We start from the raw sequence: 15401 nt of genomic DNA, 5'->3' as shown, positions 1-15401 counted from the left end.
CTTGGAAAAGAAGAGAGTGCTAGTGTTTGTGAGATGGAGAGAGATTTCTGGAACAGAGCTTTATTTGGAAGAAAGGAGAAAAACACAGGTATCGGTATACAGGGCAACCTTACTGCTGGCTTGTTGCCATATCTGATCTGTGCACAAAGACGAGCTTTTCCCGCTAGCTTTAGAGAACGGTGGAATCTAACTCTGTGGATCCACATATTCATTTTAACATATGGCAGAGCAATAGTCAGACATTTATTTGATAGTTTTGATGTTTCGGAACCCCTTGATGTTAGCCATGGATGTCTGTGTGTGTGTGCGCGCGAGCACTGGCGGCTTCTGTATGGCTGAATATGCATTTGTTCCAAACCTCCGTGCATGAAAGCGGCCTTTTACCTGCAAGGCTGCGCTAAGCTTCGGTGTGTGACTACGACCCATCCCTGCCAGGGTACTTGGGCAATCCTATTTCCAAAACCACTGAACCTTGAGAGGATGGAGGCGTTGGAAGCCCTTCCCAAGGGTCCTGTTGTGGAGTGTCACTCACAGGTGATCCATTCACGGTATGTGAGTTCCTTTCAGTCTTTAGAGCGCTCTTCCTTATGAAAACAATGCCATGGAGTTAGTCGAGGACACGATATGGAAATCCTAGATGGATGTTCATACTGCCTGACACCTTAGGTACCAAAGCTGGAGAACTCCCTCTCTTTCCTGTATAACTGGTGGGTAAAGACAGGTATTTGAATTTCAGTTAGGCTTCTCCAAACCCTGCTGTGGATGAGTTACATCTCTCAGAACTACACAAGAATGGCAGCTGCCTAAACCACGTACCAAACCTAGGCCGTGTGAGCACGCTCTTGCTCGCTTGCCCAGGCTGACAACGGGCGTTGTAGCACAGCCGGGAGTTGAGGTATAATTTCTCCCAGGGAAGCACCCAAGCCTTGTGACGGCCCGGGGAGAAACGGACCAGCTCAACTAGACTTCATACAGCCGCCTCTGCTACTAGCCCTGACAGCTCGTAAGAAGCCACGGTGACTTCAAAACGAATGTAGCTAACCCAGCCTCAAAGGGCAGGGATTTATATGGGAATAAGTCAGAGAGAGCGTAGTGAAAGGCAATGGCGTTTTCAACATCTCGGCAGTCCTCGGAGACCTGATACAGAGCCTGTTCAAAGCAGGAGAAATCTTTCCCTCGTTTGCCTCACCTGTCGCTGTAATGGCTCCCCTCGGCATTACAAGGCTGGCGATAGACCGTTGCCTTCCCGTTGCGGGCCTAGAGCACAGCCTCCCCAAGTCCACGCTCCCCCCTTCAACGTCTGTTTCTTTCAGGTCGTCTGAGAAAGGTGCAGCACAATGCAGCTTCTCCCATTCACAGCAGGGAAAGGGACAGCGTATACGCGGTTTAAGGCCTTCCACGGGGAGTCTAGTCAACCAACCAGTTCACGCTCATCAGCCGAGCGGTGGTATCTGGCCACGTGTGCGCGCTCTCTGCTCGTTATAGGTGTGACGTGAAGCCCGGCAGCTTTAAACGAGAGGTGTCCACCCCAGCCCGTTCTGTCTCCCGTTTGTCACAATGAAAGAACCTATTTCTGGGCGCTCCCCAGCCCAGTAATACAGAGCAGACCTGGAAAGCTGCAGCAAGTTGGTTTGAGCCCGGTACGGAGACAGGGTCCTGGTCCCCAGCCGATGTGTATGTATGTATGGGCGACCCCGCACGGGAGTGAACGTGGCTGGAAGGGTTTCCACACAAAGGCTCGGCTGCTTGGCTCTAACTACCAGTGAGCAAGAAACTGTCTCAAACCCAAGGTGGCCCTTTCCCTTTTGGTGCGAGTCATCTATCAGGTAGAGTGCAATAACTGGGTGTTGTCCCCGACCTACGGCCCCGTGGCCTCCAGGCAAATCATTTCACCTCTGTTCCCCAGCAGCGAAGTGGAGCCGGCTACGCTCGACGCTTCTGTTACGTATTTTCAGACCTATGGGGAAAAGGGGCGATTACTAATGGATATTGCCATTATGTTCTTTTTGCAAAGTGCTGTGTATGTTTATGATGCTATAAAAAGCAATATAACACCCAATCAAACACGATATACTTGGTATTTGAAACTTTTGCAAGGGGACAAGACTTCGTATCTGCTAAACCTTGGACTCGGTTTCCTGCTTAATGTTAAGTCCCTGCTGCGTTTGGCTCAGGGAGAGCCCGGGACTCTTCTTGCTGCAGGAAGCGAGCCGGCTGGGAACTGCTCTGTGTAGAGAGACCCGGCACACCAGAAATAACCATCACAGCCGTGACTTTCTGCACAAAGATAAGAGCCAAAGCACTGATGGAGAAGCCGTGCCACCGGTCAGCTGCGCTTGCCTGCAACCCTTTGTGTTTAAGGGCCTGAGATAGGACAAATGACTGCGAGTATCTTGTAACCTTCATCTCGCCCTGCGGGTGCGACCTGCGAATACCAAACCTTCTTTCGAGCTACCCAGCAGTAACAGATGTTTTCAGCTATGCAGATCCTGTACATTACTTGGAGCTGCTGCAGTTATTTAGAAATAAAGAAACCAACAAAAGGAAAACAGGGCAGACTTGTCGGACGTTTGGGGCTTTTCTACAGAATTGGAACAAACGACCAAATCTCTTTGTGCTTTAGTTTCCCCCAGTGCAAGGCGAGAGGCTATTCCTGACCTGTACCAGGACAAAGTTAAGGTTTTAGAAGCTTACTGATCTTTTAATGAAGAAAATAAAGAGGAAAACAGTACTTAGAGATGTAATTAAAGCCTTTGTACCTACAGTTTAAATGCATGGGTGTATGCAGATCAATAATAGGCGGCTGATCTGGGAAAGCACGCGCGGCGCTGCGCGCAGTACCTGTGAGGGCTGGCTAAAGCAAGGCAGCCCGTAGCAATTTCCAGGAACGGGTTGCCCACAACGCAGAACGAATGGTAAAATAACGCTCGGAACAACCGAAAGAAGGCGGCTTGGTCTGTGCCTCTGGCAGTGACTTGGAGATTCCAGAAATGTGGGCTCAGTTCCTGCCTCTGCCTCATCACCCCATTAGAGGACTTTTATCATCCCTCTATTCTTCTACCCACTCCCAGATGTTGCGGGTAGCAATTTCACCGTTGTCCATTTACGTCAGTCTTACGAATACGGATTATTTCTCACGGGGCAGTCATGCGATGCCCAGCAGAGCCGTGCTGGGGGCAGGCAGTCGCTGCTCTGATGGAGCTGGGGGTCTGTTTTTTTTCCCTGCAGAAGTTTCTGAAACGGGGCGCTGAGGTTACTTGTCCAGGGAGCGCGTTAGGTTGTGGTCTTCGTGAGAGAGGGGAGAACAAATCGATCATTCCCTGTTGGAAAGTCAATCGTTTTCTGAGCGCGAGTCAACCTCTCTCCTCCCGCGGGGCGGGGGGGTTCGGGCAGAGACCCCCGGCTGCCCAGGGCTGCTCCCGGGAGCCCCAAGCCCAGCCGAGCCGCCTCCGGGAGGGCGGGAGCCGAGCCCCGGGGCTGCGGGGGCCGTGGGCTGCCGGGAGGCGCTTTGTCGGCGGCCGGAGGCAGCGGGGGAGGTGCCCAACCGAGCAGAGCCGAGCCCAGCTGAGCCGAGCCCAGCCGAGCCGGGCCGGGTCGGGCCGGGCGGGGCGCTGGGGGCGGGGTCGGGGCGGTGGTACCGGCTCCACGCCGCGCAGGTTAACAGCAGTGTGGGGCCGTGCCGGGAGCAGGGCGAGCCGAGTTAAGCCGAGCTGAGCCGTGCTAAGCCGAGCCGAGGCAGCATGGCCCAGCCGCGCTGCCGCTCCGTGCTCATCACCGGCTGCAGCCGGGGCATCGGGCTAGGGCTGGTGCGGGGGCTCGCAGCCGCCAGCCCCTCCCCGGACTTCGTCTTTGCGACGTGCCGGTACCCCGAGAAGGCGCAGGTAACCGGGGCCGGGGCTCCCCGGGAGGGAACCGGGGCTCCCCGGGAGCGCCGCGCCTCCGCCGCCCGGTGGGTGCCGGGGCCCCCCAGCCGCTCGGGGCCGGCTGGGCTGGGCTGGGCTGGGCTGCCGCAGCTCTCCCTAACCCAGGGACACCCCGCAGGCACCTCTGGAGAGGAACCCGGCTGGGGCTGGAGCCCGGAGCACATGTCCGGGCAGCGCTAGCCCGGGGGGCTGGGGAGGGGGCACGGGGGGGGAAGGAGAAGGCGCTTCTGAAAGCGCAGAACAGGTCAGGCATCTCTTGCGAGCAAGCGCTGGTGTCCCGGCAGCAAGTGCCCGCGGTGGGACGGGAGCTGGGGGTTGAGCTCCGCCCGGGGTAGGTGGCCGGGTCCGATAGAAACCGGTGCCGTGAAAGTCTCCGCGGTTGGAGGCGAAACGAGCTGGGGATGTTGCTCTTGGGGTGCTTCTGTGCACTCCCCGGGGGAGGGCAGGGGAGCTGGAAACGCTGCAGCCGCGGGCGGGCAGACTGGGCAGCTGCAGCATCTCAAGCCTCCCTTCCTCCGGTCCCCGAGTTTCTCGCTGGATTTGCAGCTGGAGATAAGTACGTCCTGGCCTTCTCCGGCTTTGCACGGACCTGGAGCCCTGCAGGGGCAGCCCATGGCCCAGGGTCCCTCCCAGTGAAACCAGTTATAGCTTTCCTTGCCTCTTCTGCACGGTGTGTCTGTGTCCCCAGAAGGAGCTGTGCCCCATCTGTCTGTTCCTTGTCTCCGCTGGACTTGCAACAAGAGAGAAAGTCCAAACGAATGAGAAATTAAATGCTCCTCGTAGTGCCCTTCTTGGCTGGGTGGGGACCAGAGCCTTCTGCTGAAAACCTAGTAGCTTTTGGTTCGTGTTGCTGGTGAATGCACTTGCAGCCCTTTCCCCTTTCAGCCAGCATTCCTGCTGCTACAGCATCGCAGCAGCGCATTTGGACTCTTTCCCCATTCCTAGACTGTTATAAATGACTGTCAGACAAATTAAAGGTATTCCCCGAAACCTTTTGGAGGCAAATTGATAATGAGGGTTCTCAGTCTGCTCACTCTGTGGCCACGAGTGTCCCCTGGTGCATCTCTAGTTGGATCGTGACTCTCCTCAGTACAGTAGAATGCTGCTAGGGCTGCACAGCAATCCATGCCGGTATCACCCTCTTGCTTTCCCAGGAAAACTCTAGCGTTCCAGAGCTGCAAGAATCTGAACTCTCAGCTCTGTGACTGCCTCAGACCCCTGTGTGTTGTCACAGGCGTTGGGTAGGAAATCGATGCCAAAAGCCCTACTTCTGCATCTCCCCTGCTTCAAGCACGGCCCGAGGCAGCTGTAGCAAAAGGCAAATTCCCTGGCATGTGCAGAGGTAAAACAGAGCTTATATGTCTGTTCCCTTATGGTGGGTTTTATTCTTTTCAGTGCCAGCTGTGATCACACCATGCTAGCAATAAACAAAACGTAGCAAGTTTGTTTACTCCGTAGCTACACAAAAACTTCAGAAGATGGTTCCGATGCTCCCTTTAGGGACGGTGGTACAGGGCTGGGCAGGTAGCGCCTGCGGTCTGACCTCCCGGCTCTCCAGGAGTGCTGTGCTGCTCTACAGGTGCTCATGAAACCGAAGGAAAAGGTCTTAATTTTGTTTCTTGTTAAAAAAAAAAAAAAAAATTCCAGCCCAAAGGCACGTTTAGGATATTTCTGAATGGAATTGCTGAGAAACAGTCCAGCAAGACTGAAATCTGGTGTGCAGACCGCCTCTGAGAGCCACTGGTTCCTGCAGCTTCCCCCCTCAGCCCCCCTTCTGCACTGCATGAGCTCCTGAAGCCGTATTCCCTACCATCCTGTTCGCTTTTAACTCCTGTTACAAGATCTGGCATTCGTCCCAGACGTATTTCCTATGAGCGATTGCACAACAGTGTGGTGCAGTAGTGGTACAGGAAACCAGCAGAGACATATGACCTGTTGTTAGATAGAAATCTCCCTGCTTAGTTGTTTGTTCTAAAGCTGATTTAGCTGGTGCTGAGGGAGGTTCTCTTTCTCACCAATTGGCCCTGTGTTCAGCAGTGATTTCTCATTATAATGGCCCTGGATCAATTACACGGCGAAGCAAAATGGTTCCATCAATAGGAAGAGCTCCCTAGGAAATGTTCACACAGACGTATCTTAACACAACTTGCGAGCCTTTTCGCATTGCCAGTACTTAAAGTCTTGAGAAAAAAGGCTGGTAAACCTGCACAAGAAGATGAAATAGCCTTCAAATAATGCCGTGTGCCTGGGTCACTCCTTGCTTGCAGTGGCAGAAACCTGGAAAGACTGCTGGCAGTCATGTCTGCTGTAGGCAGGAAGCTGGCCGAGAGCCACGTTCCAGTAACCCTGAGTGGTGATTCTGCAGGCCACATGGGTGCATCCCAAGTTGTGTGGGTTTTCTTTTTTGGGGTGGGGGGTGTCAAGGTTTGTCCTTGGTGGATCAGGGTGGGTTTTTGTTCTTTGTAAGGACCTCTAGGCCATGTGCTGTGCTTTGGCAGCACATCAGTAGAAACCCCTGCAGCCAGCTGAAAGCATATTTCTAACAGATGGGTTTGGAAACTTGACAAGGAAGGGAAATCTTTACTGAAAGTACTGTAGTAGTCTCACTAGTATTATCTGTCCCTTCTGCAACGCATAAAGTTGGCACAAAACTTTCTGACCTCCTGAGGTGTGTTTCCACCACGCCGCTAGCCCTTCTAGCTGGCAGACGGCAAGCACAGACGTGCTTGAGCCTCTAGCAATGGCAGTCTTAGCACCATATACAACTGACTGTCTCAAAGCTTGGATCCAATTTGGCAGCGTTGCTTGAGTGTGTAAGGTGAAGGCAAAGGCTTGATGATTTTCTTATTTTCTTTCTTTTTTTTTTTTTTTTTTTTGTTTTCTTTTCCAGAAAAAAATCTTTGCCTTCACTGAATTTCCAGTCAAATCTTGAAAACCTAGAGTTCAGGTTCCTGCGCTCCAGAGGCTGGCACTGCACACTTGCCTTAATGCCCATGAAATGAGCTTTGCCCATCTAAGACCTGTTTGTTGACGATGCAGACTGGGCTGTAAAGTTGAGTGGCTTGTTCCTTCCCTGCACACCTGAGCTGTCAGTGCTTGCTTTTTCTCTTGGTGGTGATTCAAGCAGTCTACATTTGTTTCTTCCCACTTTGTTTTGTGGGATCTGACCATGTGAAAAGTCCTGCTTAATGGGAATGCACTGTCCCCCCCAGCCCCTCCTGGATTAGAGGGTGAGCTTGGAGAACAGCAACTTTGGACAGTTCTATTCAATTCTGCTCTCATCTGGTTCGGCAGAGTGGCATTTTCCTGTTGCAGAATGTGGGGAGGGGAAAAAGGATGGGAAGAGCTTAAATGAAAAACCTTTTAAAAAAATCATCTTCCAGTGTTTAGAGGAAAAGTGATTAAATATGCTTAGTTACTGGCAAATCCAGCACCCATCTTGGGGAGAATAGTCAGCAGCGATTCCCCGGTAGCTGACAGTTATCCAGAGAATCTCTCGGCAGAGCGTATGCTGTTACACAAATGACTGTGTACTTTGGAGTCCTCCAAACAGTGGACAGACAAGAGCCCCATAGGACCTGACTTTAGAAAGAGAGGCTGGAGAAGAGTCTGACTTTGCCTTCCTCTGCTTACTACAGAAAGCAGAACATCTCCTGTACCTTGCTAACCCTTGGATAATGCTGAACAGCTGCAAGCTTTTGCATGTGAGTCTGTGCTGGCAGAAGTTGTGATAACTTGAGTTCTTGTGTGAATAGCTCCTAGGTGGCCTCCCAGAACATTTGCCTAAAATATGGGCTTTAGATCACACGATAACATGCATCAGGCCTGCAGGCACATCTAGATAACCGCTGCCCCTCCTTGAAAAGTACCATACTAGACTCCTTCAGCCACACTTTGATTCTGATCTGCCTTTACTTGGGCTGCTCCAGCACTGAGAGTGGAAGCAGCTACAAATCTTTTGCAAAATAATCCTGACGCCCTGTCCTTGCACTCCAGGTGGACAAAACCACAGTACAGTCATTATTAGGCAGCCTGTATGGGCTCAGGGACCCGTCTGTAATTCTCCCCCCTTCCTGCTTTTTTCCTTGCTCTTTCTTCCCCCATCCTGCTTCCCCATAACAAGGAAAAACTCAGACCTGAAGTCTAAGACTGCACCTAATGATGGCGTAGCCCCTCTAGTCCCCCCTCTGACTCGTTGAGGTACGGAAGGAAGAGGTGGCTTTCTGGGGAAGCGAGGTAGCCGACGGGATCCAAAAGGCCATGGTGTTAATCTGTTCACAGGGCTTTTTGTGCTCAGCTTGGCTCTGTTAGGCTGTGCTGAAAGCTGAATGTGGGACCTTGGGACAGGAGCATCTCTTGTTCCTCCTGCTCTCCCCGCAAGCCCAAGTGTGTTCCCAGGTGAACAAGAAAGCGTTCAGTTCCTTGCTGCTCAAGAGTCCTCTGCTGGGCCCTGGAAAGCTTCCAGGGCTTAATGTGCTGTTTCCCTTCCTCTGAAGTAGGAGATGATATTACTAACAGTGCTGTGTCTGTTCCCTTGTCAGACACAGAGCTCTCACTGAAGTGCTCCTGCACACTGTCTCTGTCAGCTTTTTGGGTTTTGTTTTTCTTCTTTCCTTTTTTTTTTTTTTCTTGGCTACATATTTTAGCCATCTGCTCTGCTATTGGGAAGAACAGCTGAGCAATCTCTGGAGCGGTGTTCTAGCAAAGCAGATGTGTTATATTAGGCAAAGGGGGCATTCTTGAAGTCTTTCTAATTTTGGGTTAGTTCAGTGCTGGGGTTATTTTTTCTTCTGGAAGTGTTTTGCACTTCCTACAGCGTTAAGGTCTGGCACTTCTTGAGTCAGAGAGGACTGTGGATCTGGGCAGCAGCTTGGTGTAAGCTCTCACACAGCCAAACAGTAAGTTGGCTGTACGCTGTGATGCTGAATAGCCTGTCTCAGAGAGATACGGGCAAATGTGATACGTTTGACTTTGTCCTGAGAGCAAGCAGGATGGTGTGAAAGGATACGTAAGTACCCTTAGCCCGACAAAGCTACCTACAGGCTATGTTAGCTTGGCTTGATTGCTTCCTGGCTTAGTATGGCCAGGTCCTTTCCAAGAGTTGTAACTGAAGTGAACAACACTTTAATGAAGAAGGCAAAGTAAATCTTGCTAAATGACAAAGACAACATAACATTCCTGGTTGAAATCTAGCAATAAATATCTTGTGTACTGATGAATCTGTATCTGGAGCCTTGAGTGCCAGGAGATCTTGTTTCAATTGGAGTAGGCTGACTCTTTGCTGATTTTAATTATGATTAACAAGCAGGAAACAACAGTTGCTAATCAGAGTTTGAATTTTTCTTGGAATCCCTAACAGTTGATTCTCAGGGGTAACTATCCAGGTGCAGAGCGCTTCTAGAGCTACTATGCTAAACACAGTATCAGGGGGATGTGTTGTGGCTTTCTGTTGTTTTTCTTTGTTTATTTTTAAATTGGCTATCACAGTACGCTAACTAAAAATGACTTAGCCTGGGCTACGTTGGCGGTACATCCCGTCTTTAAATGAAACTGCCTAAACTGACATTAAAACACAAGCTGCGCTTCAAACAGCAGTACTAACGAGCTCAGTTATTCCTATGCATGCATTGCCACTGTGGGCTGCACCGGCTCTGTTAGGCTGTGCTCTGAGATCCGGTCGGCCCAGGGGTTTAACCTATCTGTCCTGGGTGCAGTGCCTCTGCACTAGGATGTTGGCACAAAAAAAGTGAGTGCAAGTCTGCTGCACAAAAAACTTGCAGGCAACTTTGGTGGTGTAGGTTTGGCTTTTGTTGTCTTCTTTTTTTGGTGTGGTTTTTTTTTTTTTTTAATTTTTAGTGGGTTTGTTTTGTTCTGTTTTTAATGAGGGGAGGAGAAGGCATTTGACAGATGGCCGCAGTGAGTTTCAGGAAAGCTTATCCCTTCGGTGCGGAGTTGATAACTAGTATACGCATGCATTGCACTAATATTTTCAGAGTTCTCTGGACATTTGACCTCTTTGATCAAAACTACTTGGGGTGGGGGAAGAGAAGCAGCACCATACGTGGCTGGTGGCTTGAAATCGCTGTATCTGATTGCTGGGAACTTGTCTCGGTCCTCCTCTCTGCATGTTCCTTCTAGTCATAGTACGGAAAAGAATAGGCTTTTCTGCAGTTTTTAAGTTTCCTAACTGGATTATTCAGCTTATGTTTATATCAGGTGGAGTAACATTCTTGAAGACCAAAGCTGTTTAAGTGAGCTTTAGGCCTGGAAGCTGCTTCTGAGAAACTTAAACCACTGAAGTGGGAGCCTCTTATTAACTAAGTAAACAACTAAATAGAAAAACCATCTAATTTTAAACCTGATTTGCATGCAGCGATTGTAATTTCATGCTGTTTGTGTTCTGGAGAATGCTTAATGCTACAGTGTTTGGAGTTCTTAATTGAACATATTGCTTTTTCACTACAGAAGCCTCTCAGTCGCTGTCCCTACACAAAACATCTCTCGTCTTTTAGCAAAAGCTAGTAGCTGGTTCCTGTCAGAGAGTAAAGCAGTCTGACTAGAAATAAATGAACCAACCTTGAGAAGCCAGAGCACTTCTGGAGTTTATTATCAAGTAAGGGATACTGTCAAACTAAAGTCCAGTGGACAGTCGAAAGCCACATAATTATTGCAGGCCTTGACATGGCAGAACTGTTTCATGCCTGACTGTCAATAAACAAGACACTGTGTTCTGGGCCTTTAATCAGTTGAAAACTATCCCATTTTCAATGGAATTCAACAATCCCTAAGCCCCATTCAAGGGAAGAAGCGTCTTCTGGTTTTGTGTTTCTTGACTTGCTCCCCTTCCTTCCCCTTCCCCTTAATAGCCTTAAATGCAGATGTAGATTGTCCTCAGTGGGAGAACAAATTTTCTACAGAAGCCTGGAAAGAATCCTGCAGAACATCAACTGAGTTAAAAGATGCAATGTGTTATAGCTTGGCAGAGGACTTGGAGTCCCTAAGTGTCTCCAAGTGGTAAAGTAGTACTCTTTCAAAATCAGCCTTCCTGACCCCTATTCCCAAAGGGCTCCTAAAGAAATGGATTTGCTTGAGCTGGAATGTTTGTCCAGGGTTGCTCAGTCTCCTAAACATGGGATTCTGTCACATTTGGCCACACTTCCCACTTGGCTGCCAGGCACAGAAACCTAAGTGTTCCAGCTTGGCCTATGGATCCAATTTGGACGCGCTTCTGTCCAGCACCAACACCAGTACAGTACTAATTTTCTCCCAGTCATCATTCTACTGAGAGGTAGCAGACAGATGACTGAATTATAGCTATCTAGCAGAGAGAGAATTGTTCTTGTGAAAACTTGCTGTGTATGTAACCCAGTTCCTGTGTGCTTTACCTTCAGTTACAAGAACTGAATGAGAGTGCTGGCAAACAGAATTTCCATGAGAAAATTGCTAGGAAACTTCTCCCGCAAATAGTAATTCCAAATGGCTCTTCTCAAGCATTCCTGTTGGCCTAAACTGATGTCTAGCGCTAGCGGAGCTTCAGGTCAATTATGGTTGTGTTACAGAAGTGGGGAATTCCTGGCTTGGACTGCAGCCTGAGCACTGGGTCTGCTGTGGAACTGGCAACGGTAGCTGCTTGATCGAAGACCTTTGGTTACACTGCAAACACAGCTTTGAGTTGTACACACTGAGAACTAACTCTGTAATCTAGCATGCTAGTATCTTGACTAAGCAGGTGAAGAGTTCAGTTTCTTGGAGCAGTTGATCTTGCTCGCAGGAAAGCTGCTCAGCGGGTTAGAAAACAAAACAGTATCACTGCCTTTTGGTCCCATTCTGAAAATAAACGGCAATTACATTCTCGAAGTGCAGATCTCAAACTCTTTATTGTAATAGCCATGGATATATATAAAAGATAACACAGATAATTCCTTCTTCCTAGGAACTCCAGCAGCTTAGCAAGCAATACAGCAATATCAAGCTCCTCCAACTGGGTGAGTAAAGGGCTTCTACAGAAGTATGTTCAACTAAGCCAGGCGAGTGCATCTTAGGAAACTGGTCCCCTGGGTGACCTCCAGCAGCTGAAAATGATCACCCTCATCTTAACACCGGGGAAACATAATCTATGTAAAGATGTCTGCACTGTCATCTCTGTGTGCTGCCTAAATGTCCCTATTCGGACTAATGCCTTAGCTTTGGTTTAGCATGTGCAGGAATAGGGACAGATGGCATTTGAACCACCCAGTTCACTGTGGTTATTCTTGGCTCCTCTGTGCAGATGTGGTCTGTGAGAACAGCATCAAGAAAGTAGTCAAGGAAGTGGAAGAAATTGTGGGAGATAAAGGTCTGAACTGCCTAATTAACAACGCTGGCATCAATGTGCTTGCTTCCTTGGAAGAAGTCACAGCAGAGACAATGCTCACCATTTATGAAACCAATACTGTTGCCCAGCTGATGGTCACCAAGGTAAGAACTGGGGGGAAGGTGCATAATCTATGGTACTCTAAGAGGCTATTCCACCAGTGAGCTGGACGTGTAACCCAAGCACATGTCACCTTGGAACCGCACAGTCACAGGTCTGATATCAAATTGCATGCCTAGAGAGCAGCAAGAGATCCTTTCTATCAGGGATCTGTCTTTTTACTTAAATCCATCTGGTATGAGGTCACTGCAGTGGACAGGTCGCCCTAGGAGGTGAGCAGAAGAGACTGAAGGTCCTTGCCACTTACAGCTGGCTGTTACAGAAAGGTTTCCTACGGTCAGCTTGTCTGGGGAGCCATCCTCATCCTGTGCTGGTGGCATAGAGTTGCAATGCAGTTCTTCATAGATCAGAACCTGAGAGTCCAGCTTGCCTCGAATGGGCTGAGAGCAAGCTGACCAAATCAAAACAAACTCTTGTTTTCACAGGCGTTTCTACCCCTTCTGAGGAAGGCAGCCCAGCTGAGCACAGGAATGGGCTGCCATAGGGCTGCTATTATCAATATGTCCTCTCTTGCTGCCTCCATGCAACTCGTCCAGGCAAATGAGATGTTCCTCAAGGTCTACCCCTACAGGATAGCAAAGGTTTGTAGGCTTCCCTGGGCTGTGCTCGTTGGGTGAGGGCAGGCCTGTGAGTTAAAGACAACTTAAGATGATGATCGGAGGTGTGCAGCACTTCCATGGATAGGCTGACATAGGAACTGTGCTAGTTGTTCATGTGGGTGGAAATGGGACCTCTGAAAACCCTACATCTGGAGCAGGCATGGCAACTTCTTAAGAAGAGGCGCAAAAATGCTTCATCACTGAGTGAATCGAGCTGATGGCTGCTTGAACTCATGATGTTGAGAATAATGAACTGCTTGAACTCATTGAATGTCCAATCAAAATTTAAATATCTTTACTGAGAGAGTGGTCAGGCATTGGCACAGGTTGCCCAGAGAGGTGGGGGAGTCACCATCCCTGGAGGTGTTAAAAAACCGTGTAGACGTGGCACTTTGGGACGTAGTTTAGGAGGCCTGGGGGTGTTGGGTTGGGGGTTAGACTTGATGATCTTAGAGGTCTTTTCCAACCTTAATGATTCTGTGATTCTGTGATCACTACTCTGATATAGATCCATTTCAGAGGGACTTGGCATTTAGGGAAGAACTGATGCCATCAAGTGTGTGTCCTATTAGCCGTGTTCCTCTCCAGTCCAAGCAAGATAGCAGGCATGAAACTCTCCAAAAGATGTGCTGACCTGTACATGGTAATGCTAGTTAGTGAGAGGTGGAGTTTTTAGTTTTGTCACATCCAGAGACTGAGTTTGTATGAATAGTCAAGACTAGACATACAATTTCTCCTACACCACCTACTCATAAGCCATTAATATGCTTGTTTTCCCTGTTCAGAAGTAAAAAACAATGTGTAGTGATTATTGCAGAAAAAGAGAGTCCTTATGTCAATATTATTTTCCCCACAGATCCTTAGGAGCTTCAGATGCTATTTTATCTTCCATCACAACTTAGTTTCATCTTTGGGCCGTAAGCTTATGGCGAGAGAGCTTTCATGCTGCTTCTCTTAACAGATACCTCTGAGAATGAAGCCCCTGATAAGCCTGGATAAGTTACTGTGATACTGTTACTGCCCCTTCATTTCTCAGGACACAGCACGGAGGGAGGTGCCAATTAGCTTGGCTTATAGTCTTGCTCAAGGTTTGTGAAACCAGCATGCTAATAGATGGTTTCCACTCTTGTAGACTGCACTGAACATGATCACCAGGTGTCTTGCTGCTGACTTGAAATCAGATGGAATTCTCTGTATTTCTTTGCACCCAGGCTGGCTTCAGACAGACATGGGTGGAAACATGGTAAGTGACATCTCTCTGAAAATGTGAAAGCATGACTGCCTTGTCCCAGCCCTTCAGCGAGAACCCACTGTATAGAGTGCACTTCCACATGCTGTAGAGGTACACTATGAAACAAGAAAATACATCACCTTTGATTCTAGTAACTCCTTAAATGCATTTGATTCTCTTCTGTAGGATATTCCCAATAATAATCTAAGCTTGCTTTGCTCTAGGCTCCCATGCAGGTGCAAGAGGCTATCCCAGGTATTCTGTCTGTTCTGGACCGTCTTGGTGAAAAGGAAAATGGTTCCTTCCTGGACTGGCAAGGGGAAACTCTACCGTGGTAGAAGTACACGGTATGCTACAGAAACAGCACGTCAGTCACTATTTAACTTGTGCCACTAATGTCTGTGTCCCTAGGGTTTTCTTATGCGGTAGTTGAAATAGCCCCTCTGATATCCAGCCTCTCTCTAGGTGTATTTGGAAAGTGAGGTGGCTGACTCTCTTACTCTGTATTGCTACTGCTCTGTTCTAACGCTTCCTACAAATACTACTGTGCTCTTAGTGATGGGTAACTCCTGGAACCATCTGAAATAGATTAAAACCTGCAAGTTAAATCCAGGGGCTGATGCCTCTTCATGTCCAAAACCAAAGTGGGCCTCTCGTGTTCCGCAGAAGTAAATGACCTGACCTCAGAGTAAGGCCAGTGTAGGCTGTCAGATTCCAGTATGTTCAGTCTACTGGAAACATGGCTCTGGAAAAGGTCCTTCAGTTTCCTTCAGTCCTAACTGAGCCAAGGCTGAAATTGCCCAGCTCTAAACTACATGAATTTGGCAGTTTTGTAAATTCCTCAGCAACCTCCGAGTGTCCCCAAGCTAACAGCACCAGCACACACCAGGCACTTGCTTTGTTCCCAGCAGGCGACTAACATCCTGATACGGGGGTGGGAATGTTGTTTTGTACATAAACTTCTAAAATGTTTCAATAAAGTCTTGTTTAAACAAATAGTCTGTTTACTAAACTACTTTGGTTAATTTCTTTGTATGTAGGTTTCTCCTCCCTGACCAGAGAACTCTACTTCTACCTTGCAGGAAGAAACTCTTAACTGTTGCTGTCTCGTCCAGGCTAGATGGGTTTAACACAGTGGGGTGTACCTGAAACTGAGGCAGACCCTTGTTCTGGTC

General features: G+C 48.8%; 1 protein-coding gene across 1 annotated transcript; it reads left to right on the top strand.

Annotated features, from left to right (window-relative positions):
- Positions 1 to 3619: 3619 nt before the first annotated feature.
- LOC142066528 (C-signal-like) lies at positions 3620 to 15215 on the top strand. Its single transcript, XM_075114023.1, has 6 exons — positions 3620 to 3881; positions 11857 to 11908; positions 12193 to 12380; positions 12822 to 12977; positions 14128 to 14238; positions 14451 to 15215. The coding sequence occupies exons 1-6, from the start codon at positions 3741 to 3743 to the stop codon at positions 14562 to 14564; spliced, it is 762 nt and encodes a 253-aa protein (XP_074970124.1). The 5' UTR covers positions 3620 to 3740; the 3' UTR covers positions 14565 to 15215.
- The last annotated feature ends 186 nt before the right edge of the window (positions 15216 to 15401 follow it).

This window comes from Phalacrocorax aristotelis, chromosome 19 (genome assembly GCF_949628215.1).
Source record: "Phalacrocorax aristotelis chromosome 19, bGulAri2.1, whole genome shotgun sequence".
NCBI classification, from domain to species: Eukaryota; Metazoa; Chordata; class Aves; order Suliformes; family Phalacrocoracidae; genus Phalacrocorax; species Phalacrocorax aristotelis.
The sequence above is the reverse complement of the archived record's forward strand: the minus strand, read 5'-3'. Positions and strand labels throughout refer to the sequence as shown.

Excerpts from the sequence above, each read along its gene's own strand:
- LOC142066528 (XM_075114023.1), top strand. The coding sequence starts at position 3,741 with ATGGCCCAGCCGCGCTGCCGCTCCGTGCTCATCACCGGCTGCAGCCGG. Across the intron at positions 3,882-11,856 it reads GGTACCCCGAGAAGGCGCAG|GAACTCCAGCAGCTTAGCAA; the intron begins GTAACCGGGGCC and ends CCTTCTTCCTAG. Across the intron at positions 12,381-12,821 it reads CCCAGCTGATGGTCACCAAG|GCGTTTCTACCCCTTCTGAG; the intron begins GTAAGAACTGGG and ends TTGTTTTCACAG.